The following is a 20,170-nucleotide window of genomic DNA, read 5'->3' on the forward strand; positions in this document are numbered from 1 at the left end:
ATCCAACAGTGCTATGTTTGTGACATACAACTTCTATTTTGCTTGTCAATTCTACGGTGAAAAATCGACACAAAATCCGATGGGACCGATAAACCCAGATGAAAAAAGTACTCCTTCTCCACTTGACTAGCTAGTATAAAGAACTTGGTGAAAGTTCTTGCTGCCCTATAACAAGATGAACATTACCAAGAAAATTTACTTATTTTTATAGAAAGAAAAATCACTTAATTTTATATGGGAAGAAAAAGTAACTAGTAACTCCTCGCAGAAGAAGAAGCGATGTGCGCCGCCGGCAGTACGACTTGCCGTGTGCGTGCCGCCGCTTTTACACACGCTGACACATGCCACTGGCCCCTTCCCCAAGAAAGTCCCTCCCTGGACCTGGATTATCATCATTATCATCGGCGCAGGAACGCAACCAACACAAACAAACCGAAAAAAATATATCCAGGCATCACATGCGAACTGCCCCGCAAAATTCAAATCCCCAACCGATTCCCCGAGGCCCGGAGGATTAGGAGAGCGAGGAGCTCGCTCCCGGAATCCCTTCCCGATCTGCCTTCCCCCGGCCGAATCGAAGCTTCGGCGCCGGCGCGGCGGGGCGGGGAGGAGGGGGAGGGGGGGAGGGGATGGATCCGGAGCAGACGTTCCTGCGGGTGCACGCGCGCCTCTCCGGGATGCTCTCGCAGCTGCTCACCCCGCGGATCCGCCTCGCGCTCGAGTACCTCTACCTCGCCGGCGCCGTCGCCCTCTTCTGCCTGCTCGTCGTCATGCACACCAACTTCGTGCAGCAGGTGACCCACCCCCCTCGCCCCCTTGCCCCTCTGTTTTGCCGAAGGAGGAAGAATTAAATTCCGTGCCCTAGCTAGCCTTCTCATCTTAAATTAGAACAGGGCTTCTGTTGAATTCCTGCTCGCCGCCGCGGTCGATTCAACTCGACAGTGCTGCTATTGCGCTGCCAATTCAATTGGTACAAAATTGGTCAAATCGGCATGATATTCTCATGCTGCTGCGCTGACGATTTCGTGTCAAGGAACTTATGAACCATCTTCATTTCCTACGAGGGTCTATGATCTGTGGATAGTTGTTGCTAGACTAGTCCAGTGTTGGTTACTGAATAGGCTGCTTTAATAACTAGAACCTCACATCTCATATTCTCATGTCCTGTTTTCCATGTGTTTTGGTCAAGCGCTCTCCCTGAACACCAAGCATTCTGACCTAGTAGTCCAGCAGAAAAAGCCTCGGATGTACTTTTATTTTCGCCTTTCGTCAAATCATTAGCGCCTTAATTTCATATATATATATATATATATATATATATATATATATATATATATATATATATATATATATAATGCCCTTTGCTTTCGTTCCCTCGTTTGCATTCATGGCAAATGTTTCTTCAAATTTCTCTGCCAACTGCTTAGGTTTTACTATGATACAGTCTGCACCTCAACGAGAAGGTTTTAAGTACTGTTGCCTACTTCCTCCGTTCCTAATTAGAGGGCGCTTAGAGCATAATTGGTTTGCTACCAATATTTTGCTTGCCAAATGTTGGCACTGACAACTATTGGCAATACCGAGACTTGCCAACTATTGGCAACTTTATGTGAGAGAGGCAAAACAACTCGTAGCCAACCAAGTAGTTGCCAATATTTGGCACAATGCCAAACATTGGCATGCCAATTTTTGGCAGCAAACCAATTATGCTCTTAATTTTCTATTTTGTTCTAGTTTAGAAGGCGCCTTCCCCTCCCGCGGCGCTATTTCCCCGTTTATACCTTGTTTGCCAGCACGCAGCAGCGCTTGCGACGCTTGGCCTCCAGGTCGCATTAATTGCTTGAGCCGTTGCATCGAAATCAACTTGACAGTACTGCTATTGTGTTGCCAATTTGATTAGTACAAAATTGGTCAAATTGGCGTAGCATTTTGACGATTTCGTGACAGGGAACTTATGAACCACCTTCGTTTCCTACGAGAGGGTCTATGGACGGTTGTTGCCAGACTACTCCAGTGTTGGTTGCTGATTAGGCCTCTTTTATTCATCCCATGTGCTGTTTTCCATGTGTTTTGGTCAAGCGCTTTCCCTGAATACCAAGCATTCTGGCCTAGTAGCAGTCCAGCAGAAAGTCTCAGATGTACTATTATTTTCGCCTTTCGTCAAATCATCAGCGCGTTAAATTCATATCTATTATGTCCTTTGCTTCCATTCCCTCTTTTGCATTCTTCATGGTGAATGTTTCTTCACAATTTTCTACCAACTGCTTAGGTTTTACTATGATACAGTCTGCACCTAAACGATAAGGTTTTAAGTACTGTTGCCTACGCCCTCTGTTCCTAATTAGAGGGTGCTTAATTTTCTGTTCTGTTCCAATTTGGAAGGCGCCTTTCCTAATTAGAGGGTGCTTTCCAATTTTGAAGGCGCCTTCCCTCCCGCGGCGCTATTTTTCCGTTCATACCTTGTTTGCCAGCATGCACGCAGCAGCGCTTGCGACGCTTCGCCTGCTGGTCGCATTAATTGCTTGAGCCGTTGCATCGAAATCAATCGGCCACTATATAGCCCAACCAGCTGCAACCCAAATGCGAAATCAGTCGGCCAGTATACATAGCAACTCAAATACGAAATCAATCGGCCACTATATAGCCCAACCAGCTGCAACTCAAATGCGAAATCAGTCAGCCAGTATATGGCCCAACCAGCTGCAACTCAAAATCTCAAATACGAAATCAATCGGCCACTATATAGCCCAACTAGCTGCAACTCAAATGTGAAGTCAACCAGCCAGTACGTTGCCCGCCCGCATGTGGAGAGCTCATCACGCCCCGATTGGCCATGCTGCTGTATGCACTGGAGCGCGAGCGTTAATTGCTGCAGTGCCTGCGGCTTGACGCGTGTGAGGGGCGAGATGGCCTACGCTAGATTAGTAAGAAAACGACAAGAATACCAAGCCATTCTATTTGGTGCTCAGTAGCTCATATTGTTCCTTCTGAATTTTTTTGGGTCCATAGTTGTCCAGTGTGTATGTGTAGCCTCTAATCTTTGAGTTGTCTTTTCCATGCGAAGCCGGGCTGCTCAAGTGAGTTCACTGGGATTGAATTTGGTGAAGCACAACTTGTCCAAATCAAGGTATGTATTTATGCTTTTCCTCCTTGCACACTTGGATTTCCAGTATAATAATGTTCCCCGTGATTGTTGTTCCTATTTGCAATACATGTCCATGTTTCCTATTGGTGTTATTGTATCGTCTGTAAAGTGCTACTCTGCTTTTGAGTTGTAGATAATCAGTGGCGGACTATGGGCCAGCAAAGGTGCGTCTTATATTATGGATCTCCAGAACCTGGGGCGTTCAGCTGAGAAAATTCTAGAGGTTAATGGTGATAAGTTCAATGTTTTGGCATCTAAGTTTTTGTCAACTTGGGTTGGTCCTGGAGCTAGAAGGAGTAAGATTATGTTTCAAACTTGGAATGGAGACAAAGAATTTGAACCACTGTCAGAGAATGCAGCTGATGCAATTGTTACTGCAATCATTCCAGGGGTACCGGAATTGAAGACAACCGGAGAGGGTTCTGTACATCATCCTTTATCTGCTAAAGAATCAATTAAAGCAGCGGTTACGTACTTATCCAGAAAGTGGTACTCTCGTGCTGCCTTATTTTGGAGGAACATAAAGCAGGTTTCAGATAATGCCCTCCAACTAATGGTAAGAAGTTTGATCAGTGTCATAAACTATTTGCATTTGTAGCTCCTTTCCAAAATTTTCTTCTACAGCTAGTCTTTGAAGGATCATGTTTGCAAGTAACAGAACTGTTAGGTGCTATTAAAAAAAAACTCTTAGTCTTAGGTGATTCGGTTTATTGTATGAGGAGCACTTCTGGACATGCAAGCTAGCAATATCATTTGATTAATAAAAGGGATACTTATTAAGATAATTCTCCATGTTGAATCCCATAAAACGAGATCATGATTTTCTGTTTTGGAGTTGCTCTTTATGACTGGTGCTGTGCTGATATTTGTGTTTCGTTTATTGGTCATGCATGTATTCTAACTAGGGGTTGATATTTTCTTCCCATATATGAATGACAGGTCAGATCGAACTGGGATGACTTTCTCCACCTCATTAAGGATCTTCAATTACCAAGCATGGATCATCTTCTTTCGAACATTGGTAATGTTTTCACTTTGCTGTAAAATGGCCATATTCTCTGGTTCTTCCTCCTACAATGGTGCTTGTAGAAATTTTAATAACCCTTTCTACTGGTTGCTAAACTTCGAGTATTTATTTTCTCGGACTTCTCACTAGGTTATGTTGTTTGTTACAGTGAAGTGGTTTGAGAAAAGAAGCAAATCGTTTGAGCCTACCTATTTATATGGTGTGGAGAAGGTAAGGTTCTTGGCTTATTGGTGTCATCTAGTCATTTTATCAGTGCACCGTGGTGCCTGACGACTTATTGAACTTCCTAGCTGCAACTTTTACTGAGAATGACTGGGTTTGTAGTTCGTTCTTAATAGAGAAAAGGGCATCACATCTCCTTAAAGTTGTGTGGTTTTCCACCTACCTCTCAAAACTTTAATTGATATTCTGTGCTTCATACATTTGCATTCGTTTTGATAGGTCCAAAATGTCTCTCCTAAAACTAACTCACACACACAAATATGATTTGCTAACGGTCTATGTGATCTGGGTGCTGGCAAGGAACGACAGGAGGGATATACCTTCTTTCTTGAGACAGGCATCACAGTGGCAAAGATGGTCCTGTTGTGGATAAGACACTACTGTAGTTTAGGAAGAGAAGTAATTGCGTGGAATACATGGGGATAGCAACAAGAATGCTCACATGTAAACTCCCGGCGGTGATGAGTCGCACCGTCTCCTCCACTTCATTGGGCTAGTTGATCATGGTGCCACACTGACACGGCTCTCCGCGACCTCGCTGTCGAACTCCTGCCCGCTGCTGTTCATCTGCATGTTCATTTCGGCGATGATCTGGTGCACGGTGTTGAGGCCCCCATGCTGTGCGGCGAGGTAGAGTTTCGTGTCGCTGTGCTGACTGGTCGCTTGCTTGACATACTTATACTTGGGAGTATGGCTCAGATGTAGTCAATTTGAAATCTTAAATTAATACAGTTGTAAATTTAGTGTCATGACTTCTCTGCATAGACCCCTGTGTGTAGCCACATCATACCATGTGATGCCACAAACTAGGCTCATTGGAAGCCATGCCAATGAGATCTGTTAGTTAACTGCAGATGGCAGTTATGGAGCAAAACAAAGCAAGCTTAGGTGCGCAGAATGTAAACTAAGTATTCGGGAAGGAAAGTGAGAGGATCACAACAGTTTAGAGAGCTCCAGTGCATTTTTCTCTTCTTAGTATAACTGCATGAAGGCATTCATGGGTTGGGGGCCCATTACCATTAACTTCAATGATTGATTGATTGTACTTTCAGAAGAAAAAAAATCAATGATTGTATACATGTGCTGGCTTTGTAGTTCTGCTGTTATTCACTGTAAGAGCTTTCTTATGTCTTACTTTGTTTCCTGCAGGGATATTTCTTGCTTTCTGAAGTAGCCAAAAATAGTCATGGTATCCGAACTATAAACATCACGATTTCTGCTCGAAATCCTTGCTTTGGGAACAGGTAATTATTAAGCACTTTACCCCCCGTATGCAGGGTTAGTATTTTTTATGCTTAATACACAACTTGCATGTATGACAATAATATCGTTGATCATCTGATAACCTTGACAATTGTTTTGGTAGGACACAAATTTCGGGTAACACATTTATTTAAGATGAAGTGAACTGCAAGCGGATATTTACATCTCCTTTCCCCCTTTTTCTTTTCAGGTGGCAGCAGCTTTTGATAAACAGCATTGTTGGTTATGATACTATACTTACAAACAGCTTAGTGAATTCTCCTGGTCAGGGTATGCTTCTGTTATGACTGCTTATGCTGGTCTTAAAACTGTCATAGTTCCTCTATGTAATGTTTGCTAACTTAGTCCTTGATAAACGCACAGGACTTGCTTGGAAGCATGTCAAATGTCAGATGTTAGCAGTCTATCTTTATTTGTTCTTTAAGACAACCCATTTTGATAGATGGGTTTCCCCCTTGGTATAATATGCAGGTTATCTATATAACTTTCAGACAAAGGAGCTTTATGATCTTAGTTATGGGCATGAACCGCCAACAGGTCCTACAAGATTCGGAGGTCTGTATATTGTTTTAACCTGTTCTCTCAAAATTGACCTGACTACACATTGTGTCTGTCTTTACGGTGTATTAGTGGCATGAATGTTTTTGTACATGATGAGATTTGGACTGCTAATCTTGCAACATAATGTGATTAGAAAATGTGGAACCACAATATTTTCAATTTTTGCAACAGCCCTTTTATTGCTTTACATGTCTCACAAGATTCCTTTCTCATTTATGTCTATTGAATTCTGATGTCTTGTACATTTGCTGTTTGCAGATTACTTTGTGACGAAATGTGGTGTCCTTCTAATGTCACTCTTTGTATTCTTTACAACCACCATGTCTGTTTCATTTACCCTGAGGGAAACACAGTCCCGCATGCTTAGATTCACAGGTTTGTGTTTCTTGCTGTAGGTTGCAGAAACTACTTTCATGAATGGATAATAAATAATGCATGTTTCACTGGAATTTTCAGTGCAGCTTCAACACCATGCACGCCACCAGCTGCCCACATTTCAACTGATATTTGTGCATGTCATTGAATCACTGGTTTTTGTTCCGGTATGGCAAAATAGTAATGTATTTAACTAACTTAAATTCTTGTTGAAAATGTATAACTGTATACTTAACACGAATTCTTGGTACTCTTGTCTCTGCAGATCATGATTGGGATCCTCTTTTTTCTGTTTGAGTTCTACGATGACCAGTTGCTCGCATTTCTTGTTCTGACTCTTGTGTGGTTATGTGAGCTGTTCACAATGATCAGGTGACCATAGTGCTGGAATGCTTTATATGATTACTTTCGCAAAATTAGGATCTTACTATAGTATGCACATGTAAATTTGTGCAAGTAATAACTAGGATTGTTCACTGAACTACTGCCAGAGCAGTTAGATTTACTTCGAGATAGAGAAAGCTTTACAGGCAGTGTTGGGATTCACTCACAGGCAGTGATGTCATGCATACAGAGTAACTTTAGACTAAACTACTTTTAATTCTTTTTTTTTGCAGTGTGCGCACATCTATATCAATGCAGTTCTTTCCGCGCTTTTTCTTGTTGTATTTCCTGGTTTTCCACATCTACTTCTTCTCATACACCTATGGTATGTAGTTGGATATGTTTTTCTGGAACATACTATTGACAAACTAATTTAGGTATCCTATAGCTACATGACTTGCATATTTGTGTTTTCTTTATCAGGCTTCTCGTACCTGGCTTTCTCTGCTACGGCAGCATTCATGCAGCATCTAATCCTGTACTTTTGGAACCGTTTTGAGGTGAGTTGATCTGACTGTCTCTGTAGCGTTGTACTTTCATCACTCTTCTTTGTTCAGGGCTTGTTATTGTCTTGTTTCATATTTGTGCATGTAAATACCAGTTGACATTTTGTTCTCTCCCGCACGATGAACTTTTCCATTAGTAGATTCTGAAAACTGCTTAAGATGCATCTCTTGTCACACTTTTCATTCATTATAAATCGCAAAGATTGCTTTGATCTCATATAGCTACCGAGCTAGATAGGGTGCACATAGGATGGTGGGAAGACTGTATAATGGCTAATGGGTTCAAAAGCCCCGACAGACGTCTCCTTGTCACCCATGCTATTTACTTGAGATTGGCTTGTTGCGTTTCAGGTGCCAGCCCTCCAGAGATTCATCAGGAGCCGAGCTCACATTCACCAACAGACTGGTGTTCAGATCACATCCTCTACCATCTACACTTCAACATTACATATCGCGAGGGTAAACGTGAGGGACCCCGGCACGATGAATGACGACGTTGGTGCAGCTCGTGAAGCAGACCCCCTACTGGCCCAGGGCGAGCCCACGAGGAACCAACAAGAGGGTGGCCAGCAACTCAATGAAAACGCCGAGGCAGCCACCAACCCTCTCCAGTACGAGGATCAAAATCTCGAGCAAGCCGGCAACGCCCCCGCAGCCTCGGGCTCGTTGAACCCGTTCGGCTCCCTCTTGCTGTGGTTGTTAGGAGGCGGTGCTTCTGACGGCATAGTTTCCTTCTTCTCCATGTTCAGGGACGTCCGTGACCACCACGGCGGTCAGGACTACGCCGAGCCGCCTCGGAACGAGAATGAGCAGGTGACATAGAAAAGAGATGAATCTGAAGGCGGACTATATAAAAGATGAAATGCCGAAGGCGGCGGCGGGTGACTGGGCAGATGGATGGTCCTGTGTTGTTAAGCTGATGATACTAACCCACTCATCAAAGGATAATGACGAATATGCATGCATAGCAGCTTGCGGGCCGGCGTCGGCTGGAAATGCCATGTTATCTCCCATATATGTCTCTCTCTTTTTGGTTGCTGGGTAAGGCTGCATGCCTAATTGTGTCTGGCATATGTAAATTCCTAGTACCGTTCGAGCCTTGTACAAAAAAACGCTCTTGATAGTGAGTGTTGTGCGATTCTTTTTGTACTCCAGTGGGTGGGTGGGAGGTGTACCATGTAGTGGTAGTAGTTCCGAATGCTGCAGACGAATGGAATGACCTGTTGCACATGTTGTCCCTGCACAAGTTTCTTTTTTGAGCATAAGTTGTCCCTGCACAAGTTTAGGCCTCCTTTGGTTTGGAGGAATTTTATAGGATTTTCATAGAATAGGATTTTTATAGGAAAAATTCCTTCAGAGCTCTTTGGTTTGTAGGAATGAAATCATATTCCTATGGAGGAATTCTTTCTATCCTCCACATTTCATAGGAAAATAAACATTAGCCTGAACTCAATGGAAAAAATCCTATGATGTGAATCAAAGGGCATCTCCTTTTCTATTCCTATGCATAGGATTTGAGATGCATGTCATTTCATTTCCTGTGACTTTTCTATTTCTATGATTTTTCAATCTTATGAACCAAAAGAGGCCTATTATTCACCTGGAAAGGGTACCGACTGACTCGGTGTAACGCGTGCTGCCTCGTGGAAACTGAGAGAGGTCTATGGTTCATCGGGAAGTCGAAAGTGGCGCGTCTCAGGCCAGTTGCATAACCAAGCACTGCTATGACAATTTAGTGATCGAATAAATGGCCTGGTGAAAAAGGCCATTTCATCTGGGCATATCTGTAATCAGGAGCATTTCAAAAGTAAATCCTTCCCCAAAATAAATGGAGTTTAAACCAGCTTCGAGGCGAGGGGGACATGGAGGACACCATCACGAGCGCCGTTCCTCCGTTCCAAAACGATTGAAGTTCTACGTTTGTCTAGAGTCAAACTTGTTTAAATTTAACTAAATTTATAAAAAAATATGGTAAGATCCACGAAATGTAATAACAATATACATAGTATGAAAGTATATTTTCTTTAAATTTTTGATTTAAGAAAAAACCTAAAACTTTGCTACAATGGGGCTGGCGTCCACCCAAACACAAACAAGAAACAAACACAGGACCGAGGCGAGGCGAGGTCCCTGCCCCGCCCCGTGCCCACCCCAAAACAAACAATTCGAAACCTCGCTTCCGCCGCCGAGACCGAGCCCCCCAATTTCAAAATCGAAACTTTTCCACGCGCAGCGGCGAGGCGGCAGTGGTCCCTTTCGGCCAGCTCTCCTCCCATCCCCTCCGAAGCGGCCGAGATCTCGTCGCGCCGCGGCGATGCCACCGGCGGAGGGCGCGGAGGGGCTGGGGGTCTCGGAGTTCGCGCTGCCGGACGGCGTCCTGGCGGTGCTGCCGCGGGACCCCTACGAGCAGCTGGATCTGGCGCGCCGCATCACCGCGCTGGCCGTCGCCGGCCGGGTGACCGGGCTCGAGCGGGAGGGCGCCGCCGAGCGGGACCGGGAGAACGCCGAGCTGCGGGACCGCGTCGCGCTGCTCGACCGCGCGCTCCAGGAGACCAACGCCAGGCTCCAGGCCAGGACAATGTATGTGGGTTTTTTGATTCCCGTTCTCCTCCGCTCTCGTTTGGTTCCGCCTCCGTTGGTTGGCTGACGAGGCTTTTGCTGTTCGCTTGAGATTGCAGATTCAGCTGAGCAAGGAGCGGGACTCGCTGGCGCAGACCTCCAAGAAGCAGGCGCGCGACCTGCACAAGTTTTGGCCCTTGCATCTTTTTTCTTCTCGCTATCCTTGCAGTAGATGTTGGTGTATGTAGTGATGTGCAACCCTGGGAGGGAGGTCGGGACTTGGGTCAGGTGGTGCAGCTGAGATCTCTGGTCATGTGATCGGTTTAGTGGTGGATGATGGCTTGTAGTACGTAGTAATGTACTTGCTCACTGGGATTGTATGCCTGAAACACGTTCACTAATCTGGAGTAGTACTTAGTACACCAATTTTGTTAGTACGAGTACCAGGGAAGAGCGAATTCTAACTTGGGCAGGTTACAAATGAGAGTCAGGTTTAAGTTTAACAGAAAATTGGGATTCTTCACATATTTAATGCCATGTGCAAACAATGAAAGAAAATCAAGGTCGGCCCCTCTTTTCTTTCAAGAAAAAGATAGCGAATCAAGGGCTAGTAGGAAGGTAATCAACTGCATTTATTCTTGTGAAACTGAAATGCATTTCACCAAATTAGCAACTATGTTCATTGGCATTGTGGCGTGCCAGAATTAGGAAGATTGGAGCCTTACAGGCTTGCAGAAATGCATGCAAGGGCTGAGCAAATGTGTGCATTTTTATAAATTTCCATGACAAATGAAAGGAGAGGCACTCTTTGCTAAGCAAGCTATTTAAGGAATAAGTCACATGATTGCTTCTCAGTTCTATAGATCCTTCAACTTTTTTTTATTCGACAACATTCTGAACTATTTGCTCCATTATCAGCTGGAGTCGTTCAAGAGGCATCTGATGCAGTCACTCCGTGATGATAGTACATCGGTGCGTAATAATCACATTATTATCCAATCTCTGTCCGTATGTGTTATTTCTTGCTAGTCTGCAGCAATGTTTGACTGTTTTCCCTTGATTCTCTGCTGAATCTTTCCAAGCAGCCGCAAGAAACGGTTGACATTACAACATGTGATCAGTCAGTATCATCCAAAACATCGTCCTGTGGAGGTTTATCCCAAAAAACCTTGTGTTATATTTATCATTGGAAATACCTGACATGAATCCCTGACTTCTATTATCTTTTAAATATTGAAGACGGATCTATCAGCCACACTGCAGCAAATTTGTTGAATGGGTCTGGGGATCTTGGAAGCACGACAAGAGAAGGTCTTCTTAGCTTCCCATTGATCGTCTATTTTGATGTTCTCAAGCTATCTATGATTTAATCCTCTGCATTTTGGCTAATCTGTTTGGTACAGTGGCAAGGCCTCCACTCCAAAAGTATGCCCTCTCCCCACACATCAACCAACGCCTTACGCCAGAAGCCACACCAAATATAATGTCCACCTCTGCTTCTCCAAGAGGAATGTCTACCACAGCAACACCAAAGTTGGTATCTGGAGCTACCTCGCCTTCAAGAACTCGAATTGAAGGACACATGTCAATGACACCATGGTATTCAAGCAAGCAGTCGTCTGCAGCTAACTCACCTCCAAGGGGACGTCCTAACCCAGGTTTCATTTATTCTGAACTCTGAAGATATGGTGTGCCTTAAATGATTGTGTACAACATGATATCATTAATATGGTTGATGCTTGGGTTTTCAGGTCGCACTCCTCGTATTGATGGAAAAGAATTTTTCCGTCAGGCCAGGTCAGTTGATCTCCTATTCTTTACATCTTCAACATCAGCTAAGATGGGTGTATCAAAATCCCTAAAGCACACAATTATTATTGCAGGAGCCGTCTATCATGCGAACAGTTTGGAGCGTTCTTAGCGAACATCAAAGAGCTGAATGCTCATAAGCAGTCACGAGAGGTTGGTTGTCTGCATCTTTTTGCTAATCAATGAATTGAGTCTATGTTGTGACCTGAACCTCGATAAATAACTTACCATATTGACATGTGAACCAGGAAACCCTCAAGAAGGCCGAAGAGATATTCGGTCCAGACAGCAAAGATCTATACCTCTCTTTCCAAGGCTTACTAAACCGCAGCTTGCCGTAGGGTGTAGGATTCACAAAGTGCTCCGCTTCTGGTAAGGCTTCCTACAAAATTAAACAGTTCCATGACCTATGCGCTGAGAGAGTTGTGTGGTAACAAGTATTTTAATCTGTTGGGGTTGCAGACAGTAGGAAGTCACCACGGTGGATAACTTATGTCATCTAGAGTGGTATGCAATGTTCAATTGCATTTTTGGCATTAGATCGTGAAATGGTTGGATCTGCCCGAACTAAAGCGGTTTACAAGTTGTAATCTGGTAAAATTTGGTTCTCAACCTTGTTTCTTCAGATCGTTCATTCTCGGGGGCCAGTACTGTAACAAAAAACAACCTGAAGCTATTTCATGCCTTGTGATAACTTGAGCTGCATGCAATATATGGTTATCTGATATCTACCAGATAGAGATGTTTCTCTTGTCGTGCTCGGCATGAACTAAAAATATAGCACTGTGAAATTGCAGAAAACCAGTGGGATATTAAATTTCAGCTGCAATGCTCATCATCTGATAAGAAACAATTGAGACAAGACAGGCATAAACATGGCAATCTGCATTTCTATAGCGGAGTCCGACTGTCCAACTAAATAGAATTCAAAGGGCAGCAAGGTTCTTGCAATGGGGTAGCACAAAGCACACACCAAAATACCAAATGTCTGTAGCCTGTAGGAGTGTCTCTTCTACCTTGTCAACACAAGCACAGCCAAAAATCCCCGGACATGCTGGATTAAGTATAGGTCACCATTTGCTACTAAATTTACTGATACTTCTATATATACCAAACCATCACCTGATCACGCACTAAATCAGCCTAAGTAGTAATATAGCTTGTCGTCCAGCTTCAGTAGGCCCAGAACCTGGAGCACTCCAGCTCCAGCTCCATCACGCCGGACTGGTCCACGGCCATGTCGTGATGGTCCGCTGTCTTGGTCGGCGACGACATGGAGGACGGCGAGCCGCTGGCGGTGCTTCCACCGCCGTTGTGGCGCGCCGCCCCGTAGGCGTTGGCCATCCTGAGCCTGACCATCTCGGCCTGCGCCAGCGCGAGCTGGGTCTGCAGCGACTCCACCTGCCGCTGCAGCGACGTGATGGCGCCGACGCAGCCGTAGATGGGGTCGCGCACGCGCGCGTTCGCCTCGTACACCAGGCTGCTCACCGTGTCGCCCCGGTGCTCTGCCGGAATCTCCTGCAGGTTGCACACACACACACATCATGCTTAGTTTCAGACGGAAGAAGAAACAAAAAGTGGTTTCCTACCTAGTAGTGATAGATAGTACACACGAACGGTATGGCTCTAATAAGTTGAGAAAGATGATGGTTAGAACATGTTTGGTGCAGCCGAAAGTTTCTGAATTTTCTGTTGAGGTGGGAGGCATGTGCAGTGGTCGTCTGAATATGACTGCTGTAGAGGGAGAGAGAGCTTTACTGTCGGGGTGGATTGTCATATGGGAGGGAGAAGCTTTCATTTGGAGACATAGCCAACACTTTTGTAGATTTAGTTAGGGATGGCAATGGGTAGAGTATGGGCAGGTACGAACTTTTTGTGCCCAAACCCATACCCAAAAGTTTTTTCTATACCCATCCATTTTAATATTCATGGGCACAAATTGGTACCCATGCCCATGCCCATCAGGTATCTTATACCCAATGGATATCCGGTGGGTATAATATATAACATTGGCATGATAAAGTAAGACAAGAAAGGGCCTAAAACTAAAGTTAGGTACTCGGCCATCACAATCTGGTTTGCACTTACATCAAAGTTTCACAATGACAATTGACGCACAAATGTCTTAATCTCCATTACAAACTAACTTTGAAGAAAAATCAAGTTTGTAAACTTGCAATGATAATTACTGTAGGTTTACCCAGATATTATAGGGTTTAATTTTTTTATTAATTTTTCTGGGTATCCCTTGGGTTACTTCTGTGTATAATTTCATACCCATACCCTATCCATGAATTTTGCGGATATGGATACCCATTACCCATGGGTATGAACTGGTAGAAAGTCTCACCCATGCCCAATGTTTTTGGATAGGGTACCTACGAGTACCCATACCCATAGGCAAAACTGCCATCCTTAGATTTAGTGAGATCCTATTAGCTGTAGTGAATAAGCATGTCTATGGGAGCATTAGTGATGGAAAGTATGGAAAATCTTATAGTACTCCCTCCGTTCCTAAATACTTGTCTTTCTAGACATTTTAATAAGTGACTACATACGGAGCAAAATGAGTGAATCTACACTCTAAAATATGTCTACATACATCTGTATGTAGTAGTCATTTGAAATGTCTAGAAAGACAAATATTTAGAAACGGAGGGAGTAGTAACTAGGCATGTCTTTGGGCAATCAATCTAGTTTAATTTGACTACCTTTATCGAGAAAAAGTTTAAATTGACCACACTGCACATGTAGGGTTGCTTCTGTGAGCAGTGAAAGTAGGACGTTGCTGCCCATGCTTGATGAACGTTGATACATTTTTTCTTTTAAAAGGAGTAGTACCCCGGCCTCTACACTAGAGTGATGCATGCAACCATTTTATTAAGCAAAGTATCCGAAAGATGGGACAGGGTTCATTACAAGCTCGGTCAGGGGTGACAGGGTAATCAAAAGGTGAAAAATAGCGCCACAACCGGCGAAAGTAGTACTCCCTCCGTCCGGAAATACTTGTCATCAAAATAAATAAAAGGGGATGTATCTAGATGTATTTTAGTTTTACATACATCCCTTTTTGTTCATTTTGATGACAAGTATTTTCGGACGGAGAGAGTACAAGATGACTAAACACCTAGCCTATTACTTTGATACATACTGATGTTGTCGTCAGGCATAGCATAACATAGCATAGCAAAGAAAGTGCAAATGTCAAAACTCTAGACGCATGGACTGCAACTAAGCAAGCAAGCGTAAGAGCAACATTTTTTTTGTCAAATATCGGCATGAGGCGTATGCCACGTTCCAGGCCTGGCCTCTTGTGATTAGATTATTAGACAGCACATGGTGATGGTCTCTATTTTTCTTTCTAAGTGAAGAGAGAGCAAGGAAGCTGCGTGATCTTCTTGTTTGTGATCACACAGCATAGCACATGCTAAAGAAACAAAGATGACCCTCTCTCTTTCTCCTTGTCTCTGGACGAGACTTGCCTGCTTCCCCGGCGTGCGTCCATCCGTGCTCCCGCATACGTGACATGCTTTGATTGAAACAAAATAAGGCCTGGTCCCACCCCCTTAAAATCAGAAGGGAGATGATTAGATTAGAAAGAAAAAAGAGAAAAAGACAGTTGTAGGATGGAGTGGGAGCACGGATGGGAGCAGGCCAGACGATCCCTTGTCTCTTGTAGCATGGCCATTGCCACTATGAGAAACTTGCTGATTATACATCCATGGGCGTGGTATATTTGGCAAAGTGTAGTGTAGTGTAGGGCTACTAAACAAGGAAGAAAATAAACAATAAAAACGCCGTCTGAAACTGAAGCATCCTCGGCAGAACAAGGAAGGGAGGAAGGAAGGAAGGAGATGCCAAACCCACAAAGCTCCTCCTCTTTGGTCCTAGAACTGGCGAACAGGCGATGGGATGAGACGCAGACACGATGGCAGCAGCAAGCGAACAAGTCCATCCATGTTGATGTTGGGATGAGACGCCGAGCACACGAGCGGAGCGGAGTGGCGTTGTAACGTCGTGCGTGGGTGCGGCGAGCGGTAGGGGTGGTGCGGACGGACCGGACTGACCTGGAGGAGCTTGCTGATGTTGCTGGCGCCGAAGACCTTGTGCACGCTGGCGAAGCGGTGCGGCTCGCCGGAGGGGAAGTAGGGCGCGAACACGCACCCCGGCGAGCACCGCCGCCGCAGCAGCTTGCACGCCGCGCACGGGGACACCCCCGCTCCCGCCGCCGCCACCTCCTTCATGCCTCGCCGCTTCTTCCTCCCCGCGATCGCCAAATTCGGAGACCAGAGAGACGAGAGCAAGTGCACCGGCGGGTGAGCGCAATGCCGCCTGGCCTGGGTTTATACTTTATACGCGTAGAGCAGAGCGAGGTAGCCGGGCAGGACGGCAAGGGAAGGGAAGGGGAAGCCTTTTTGAGAAGTTCGAGGAGCACAGAGGCTGACTGTGAGCAAGGAAAAGTTGGGGAGGCAGAGATCGTGCCGCGGCTGTACCACCAATGCCAGTATGATGCATCGGCCGGCCCCCTCCTTGATTCTGTTCCTCTCCTCTTGTTTGCTAATTGATTGCCTTTGACCCCCATTGTTTCAGTGCAGAGACGCTGCACGGCGGGTCCGGGGAGAATGAGCATGCTAATCGATCGTGTCTGTGTGTGTGTTTTTGTTTTGCGGAATGTGTCTTCTTGTGTTGGCGGCTGAATTATGCTACGATCATGACCGGGCGACCCTCCGAATTACTGCTTACCAGCGGTAACACTGGACAGAGCCGGCCAGTTACCTCTGCTGCGTGCGGTGCTGCCCCGGTCGTGTCGTGGCACAGCCCGTGCACTGTGATGCCGATAGCGTGGTTTTGTCGGCTCATCCATGGACGTATCGCCTGCTTGGTTGGTCAATGGGCGATGGATGGGCGGACAAGATGCGTCAACAAAAATAGAGGTCTTTTTGTCTGTACCGATTCGCAGGGGGCGGGCCGTGCCCATCATGCCCACTTGATCTGCCCGTGCCCTCTCGCTCCGCCCTTTGGGAGACACTACTCATCACTAGGCCAACTCCACCGCGCGACCCCAAACGGACGTTCGTTTTGTCCGGATTCTGTCTGTTTGGGTAGCGATTTGGGGTCGTGTTCGGGCGTGTCCTGGGATGCGGTGGCCGTGCGCCCAGCGCGCGGCCGCATCCATTTGCCCTATCCTGTCCGCGTCCATTTAAAAACACCAGTAGCAACGTTTGAAATGGCAAGCCCTAGTTCAGGCAAGCGACGGCATTGACCTTGACGGCTGCTCTCCGTTCCCTCATCTTCGCCGATTCCGCGTCCAACTTGGCGATCTCCTTCGGCGTGCACTCCGACCGCAGCTTTCTTGGCGCCTTCTTCTTCACCTTTGTGGGCAGGTCGACGGCCAGGCCGCCGGAACTCGGCGGGCCGTCGGCCATGGCCGTGGGAGAGAGGGGCGGCGGGAGGGACGTGGAAGGGTTTGGGGGAAATGGCGGCAAATGGGCGTGGGTGGGTTTTGGTTTCTTCCACCGACAGGCGGGCCAGGGAAGGACAAACGCGCGCGTCCCGCCCGTCCGCGCACTGTTCATTTCACCCTAAAACCGGCGCAAACTTGGGCCGGGGATGGGTCGAAAGCGAAAGAGTTTGGCTGACAAAGCGGACAAAAATCCATTTACGCCCGCGCGCTGGGCCGTCTCGTTTGTCCGTTTTACCCCAACGGACAGGGACGGACAGGATAGGATCGCGCGGTGGAGTTGGCCTCCAACCCAACCTTTGGGAGGCCCCTCTCCAACCCAACCTTTACACACACACAGTACACATGGTGCATCCGCCTTGCTTGCTTGCGTGCTGGTAAAGGAAGCCATCCATCAATGTCGGTTTTGCCGTCACGAGATTTAACAATGAACATCACCATCGTCGTCGTAAATGGACCAACAGACACCAGTCTGTTTGGCGCTGAAAAACTTGAGCTGACCGCCGTGGCTCCAAGAACCAGAGGTAAAAGCACCAGAGATCCTAAAACTTGTCCCATATGTGATCATTTAGTCTTAGAACTTGCAAAAGTGAGCTATATAGTCCTAGAACTTGTACATAATGTGCAAATTTAGTCCTGAGCCAATCGTATAGACGGCCAAGTGGCGCTAGCTGGACCGAGTCAGCCGCCCGCTGGACATTTGTAGATAGAGGCCGTCGAATCGATAACACCTAAAGTTAATTTGCCGGCTTAATCATTGTTCTTGTCTGGGCGCCGGGGATCGTTGGCTGCTGACGTCAGCAACCATGGCTACGTTGCTGGAGTTCGCTTATGGTCTGCGGCCGCCTCCTTCCACTTAACTAGTCCGCCTGCATGGTGTCTTCACTCCAGATTATGGTGCGTGTTCCTCCTTTGCTCATTTCCGCCTCCGCTTACTTCCTCCTCTGCTATCGTCCGCAACATCGGCGGATCGCTCTCTTTGGAGAGCGATTCCTAGCTATTGGGTGGTAAGTTGTGGCTATGGTGCTTCCCTCGCATTAAAGCTTGGGTTTTGGGCGATGAATTTAGTCTAGGGTTTTGGGTTGTAAAGTAGACGATTTCGGCCAAGAAAGCTAGGGTTCTTGTGTGGATGTATCCTTTGTGCAAATTGTTTCCCAATGATTGTGAAATTGACCCTAGGGTTTTGTCCTAGATCTGGTTTTAGCCAATGTAGTGCTAAAACTCTAAACTTTGTTGTTCATTTATGCCGATGTTGTGTTCAGTGGTGAAATTCAGTTAGCAATGCAATGCTTTTCAAGAAGAGTATTTGAAAATGGCAGTGACATTAGGCCTAGGGTTTGAATAAGTAGTTCAATAATGCCACTACATCAGTGCTACAATACTACCGATTTTTTGTAGTTAACTGAATTTCTTCAGCTAACTGAATTCAGTTTCCTAGAAGCAGTTAACTCAATTTCTCCAGTTCAGTGTTAAAAATTCAGTTTCCTAGTGTTGTTTGAGTTGTGTTGATGCTCTTTTTTGTGCTTACATTCTGCACTTTTTGGATGTAGTGTGTGATTCAACAATGGGACAAAATTTGGACATTCCTTTTTTATTACACTGGAACTTGAGCATGGTGGACTTTTCTGTGGACTAAGCAGTAAAATGGAGCACTATAACTCTTATGTGAAAGTGCTTGACTATGTTGATGTTTACACATTCTCATATGCAGTCCTTGAAGAGCACCTTATTTGGTTGAGATATCCTGTGAGTGGGCACATCATTTATTGGTGCAAACCTGAGAAAACAATTTCAAATGGGATGGTGAGAATTAGAGGTGATGATGATGTGCACAAATGATCAGAGCTAGTGCTCAGCATAAAGTGTTTGCAATCATGGTTGACCATTCAGATTTCATCAGTAATTTCAGAGAAGATTTGATATGTACAGTGCCATCAGTTTAGAGTCCTGTCAAAATGGCCAACTCAATTGTTGGCGCAGCCAGTGCAACATCTTCTCACATCCTCATTACTCCCTCTGTACCGATGCATAAGTCACCTTACGAGGAGCTCCGCAACCTAGGTGCCTAAGGATTGGACAAGGCAAAAAAATACAACATGGAAACCATCCAATAGCTCTACCCCATAACCAGCCAAAAAATTAGCAATTAATTCTTAATTGATAGGGTTGACTGTTTGGCTAGCCCATGCAAACATTAAATCCCTCGCATGCAAACTGGCTTGAGTCCCTCGACTAACCAGTGCCTTCTTACTGTGCATGCATAGGTTGTTTATTTACAAATTAATTCCTAATGAATAGCCACATGAGAAAGAGCGTGTGTGGCCAAACGAGGCGGAAGGATCTGAGGAAACAATTAATGTTGCGCGCCTAGGTGATTTGGAATTATCTGGTTTTCATAATGTGCCTAATACACCGGCATGGAGGGAGTAATGTCAATGTGGAAGATCCAATTTCAGAGATTGTAGCAGATGAAACAGTAGCAGAGAATTTACTGACTGATGGTGCGGAGCCTAATTTGCAGTCTAGAGATGTAGTGCTTTCAGATTCAGATTTCAGTGACAATCATTATGACATAGATGATGATCTTTATGAAGACAATATTGACTTTCATGTTGATGAAGAAGCTGAGCAAGAGGAGGAAGAGGTGGAGCTTGACTATTTACTTGAAGATGAAGATCTCAACCTCTTCATTGAAGAATAAGGCAACTTAAGTACAAGTTCAAAGCTTTCAATACCAAGGTGGACATGAATTCCCCTACATTTAAAGTAGGGATGGTATTTGCTAATGTGGCTGAGCTCAGGAAAGCCCTTGTTGCATATTTAATAAGGAACAAAGCTCTGGATGAAGAATGACAAGA

General features: G+C 45.4%; 3 protein-coding genes across 5 annotated transcripts; 2 read left to right on the forward strand and 1 right to left on the reverse strand.

Annotated features, from left to right (window-relative positions):
- Positions 1-395: 395 nt before the first annotated feature.
- On the forward strand, positions 396-8,743 carry LOC123087342 (membralin-like protein At1g60995). 3 transcript variants are annotated; one of them, XM_044509336.1, is made up of 16 exons: positions 396-794; positions 3,065-3,127; positions 3,279-3,441; positions 3,535-3,701; positions 4,085-4,166; positions 4,321-4,382; positions 5,544-5,638; positions 5,848-5,927; positions 6,129-6,212; positions 6,477-6,593; positions 6,675-6,760; positions 6,859-6,965; positions 7,211-7,302; positions 7,401-7,477; positions 7,835-8,094; positions 8,233-8,743. In XM_044509336.1, exons 1-16 carry the CDS (start codon positions 630-632, stop codon positions 8,303-8,305), a joined length of 1,773 nt encoding a protein of 590 aa, XP_044365271.1. In that variant the 5' UTR covers positions 396-629; the 3' UTR covers positions 8,306-8,743. The 3 variants fall into 3 exon arrangements, with proteins under 3 accessions (XP_044365271.1, XP_044365270.1, XP_044365269.1); XM_044509335.1 differs by having other exon boundaries at positions 3,279-3,309; positions 7,835-8,743; XM_044509334.1 differs by having other exon boundaries at positions 397-794; positions 7,835-8,743.
- Positions 8,744-9,645: 902 nt separating this feature from the next.
- Positions 9,646-12,586, forward strand: LOC123087344 (uncharacterized protein At4g15545). The gene is made up of 10 exons (XM_044509337.1): positions 9,646-10,067; positions 10,162-10,212; positions 10,961-11,014; positions 11,128-11,194; positions 11,282-11,353; positions 11,446-11,700; positions 11,794-11,839; positions 11,926-12,004; positions 12,100-12,223; positions 12,314-12,586. Exons 1-9 carry the CDS (start codon positions 9,798-9,800, stop codon positions 12,190-12,192), a joined length of 987 nt encoding a protein of 328 aa, XP_044365272.1. The 5' UTR covers positions 9,646-9,797; the 3' UTR covers positions 12,193-12,223; positions 12,314-12,586.
- Positions 12,587-12,771: 185 nt separating this feature from the next.
- On the reverse strand, positions 12,772-16,254 carry LOC123087345 (LOB domain-containing protein 4). The gene is made up of 2 exons (XM_044509338.1): positions 15,919-16,254; positions 12,772-13,369 (listed from the first exon to the last, which is right to left on the reverse strand). Exons 1-2 carry the CDS (start codon positions 16,093-16,095, stop codon positions 13,025-13,027), a joined length of 522 nt encoding a protein of 173 aa, XP_044365273.1. The 5' UTR covers positions 16,096-16,254; the 3' UTR covers positions 12,772-13,024.
- Between the last annotated feature and the right edge of the window lie 3,916 nt (positions 16,255-20,170).

Source organism: Triticum aestivum, chromosome 4A (genome assembly GCF_018294505.1).
Source record: "Triticum aestivum cultivar Chinese Spring chromosome 4A, IWGSC CS RefSeq v2.1, whole genome shotgun sequence".
NCBI classification, from domain to species: domain Eukaryota; kingdom Viridiplantae; phylum Streptophyta; class Magnoliopsida; order Poales; family Poaceae; genus Triticum; species Triticum aestivum.

What these genes read in the sequence shown, in the direction of transcription:
- LOC123087342 (XM_044509334.1), top strand. Translation starts at nt 630, where the DNA reads ATGGATCCGGAGCAGACGTTCCTGCGGGTGCACGCGCGCCTCTCCGGG. An exon ending in ATAATGCCCTCCAACTAATG is followed by an intron (nt 3,702 to 4,084) that starts GTAAGAAGTTTG and finishes TATGAATGACAG; the next exon opens with GTCAGATCGAACTGGGATGA. An exon ending in GAGCTGTTCACAATGATCAG is followed by an intron (nt 6,966 to 7,210) that starts GTGACCATAGTG and finishes TTTTTTTTGCAG; the next exon opens with TGTGCGCACATCTATATCAA.
- LOC123087344 (XM_044509337.1), top strand. Translation starts at nt 9,798, where the DNA reads ATGCCACCGGCGGAGGGCGCGGAGGGGCTGGGGGTCTCGGAGTTCGCG. An exon ending in TCCGTGATGATAGTACATCG is followed by an intron (nt 11,015 to 11,127) that starts GTGCGTAATAAT and finishes CTTTCCAAGCAG; the next exon opens with CCGCAAGAAACGGTTGACAT. An exon ending in AAGGGGACGTCCTAACCCAG is followed by an intron (nt 11,701 to 11,793) that starts GTTTCATTTATT and finishes TTGGGTTTTCAG; the next exon opens with GTCGCACTCCTCGTATTGAT.
- LOC123087345 (XM_044509338.1), bottom strand. Translation starts at nt 16,095, where the DNA reads ATGAAGGAGGTGGCGGCGGCGGGAGCGGGGGTGTCCCCGTGCGCGGCG. An exon ending in ACATCAGCAAGCTCCTCCAG is followed by an intron (nt 13,370 to 15,918) that starts GTCAGTCCGGTC and finishes TGCAACCTGCAG; the next exon opens with GAGATTCCGGCAGAGCACCG.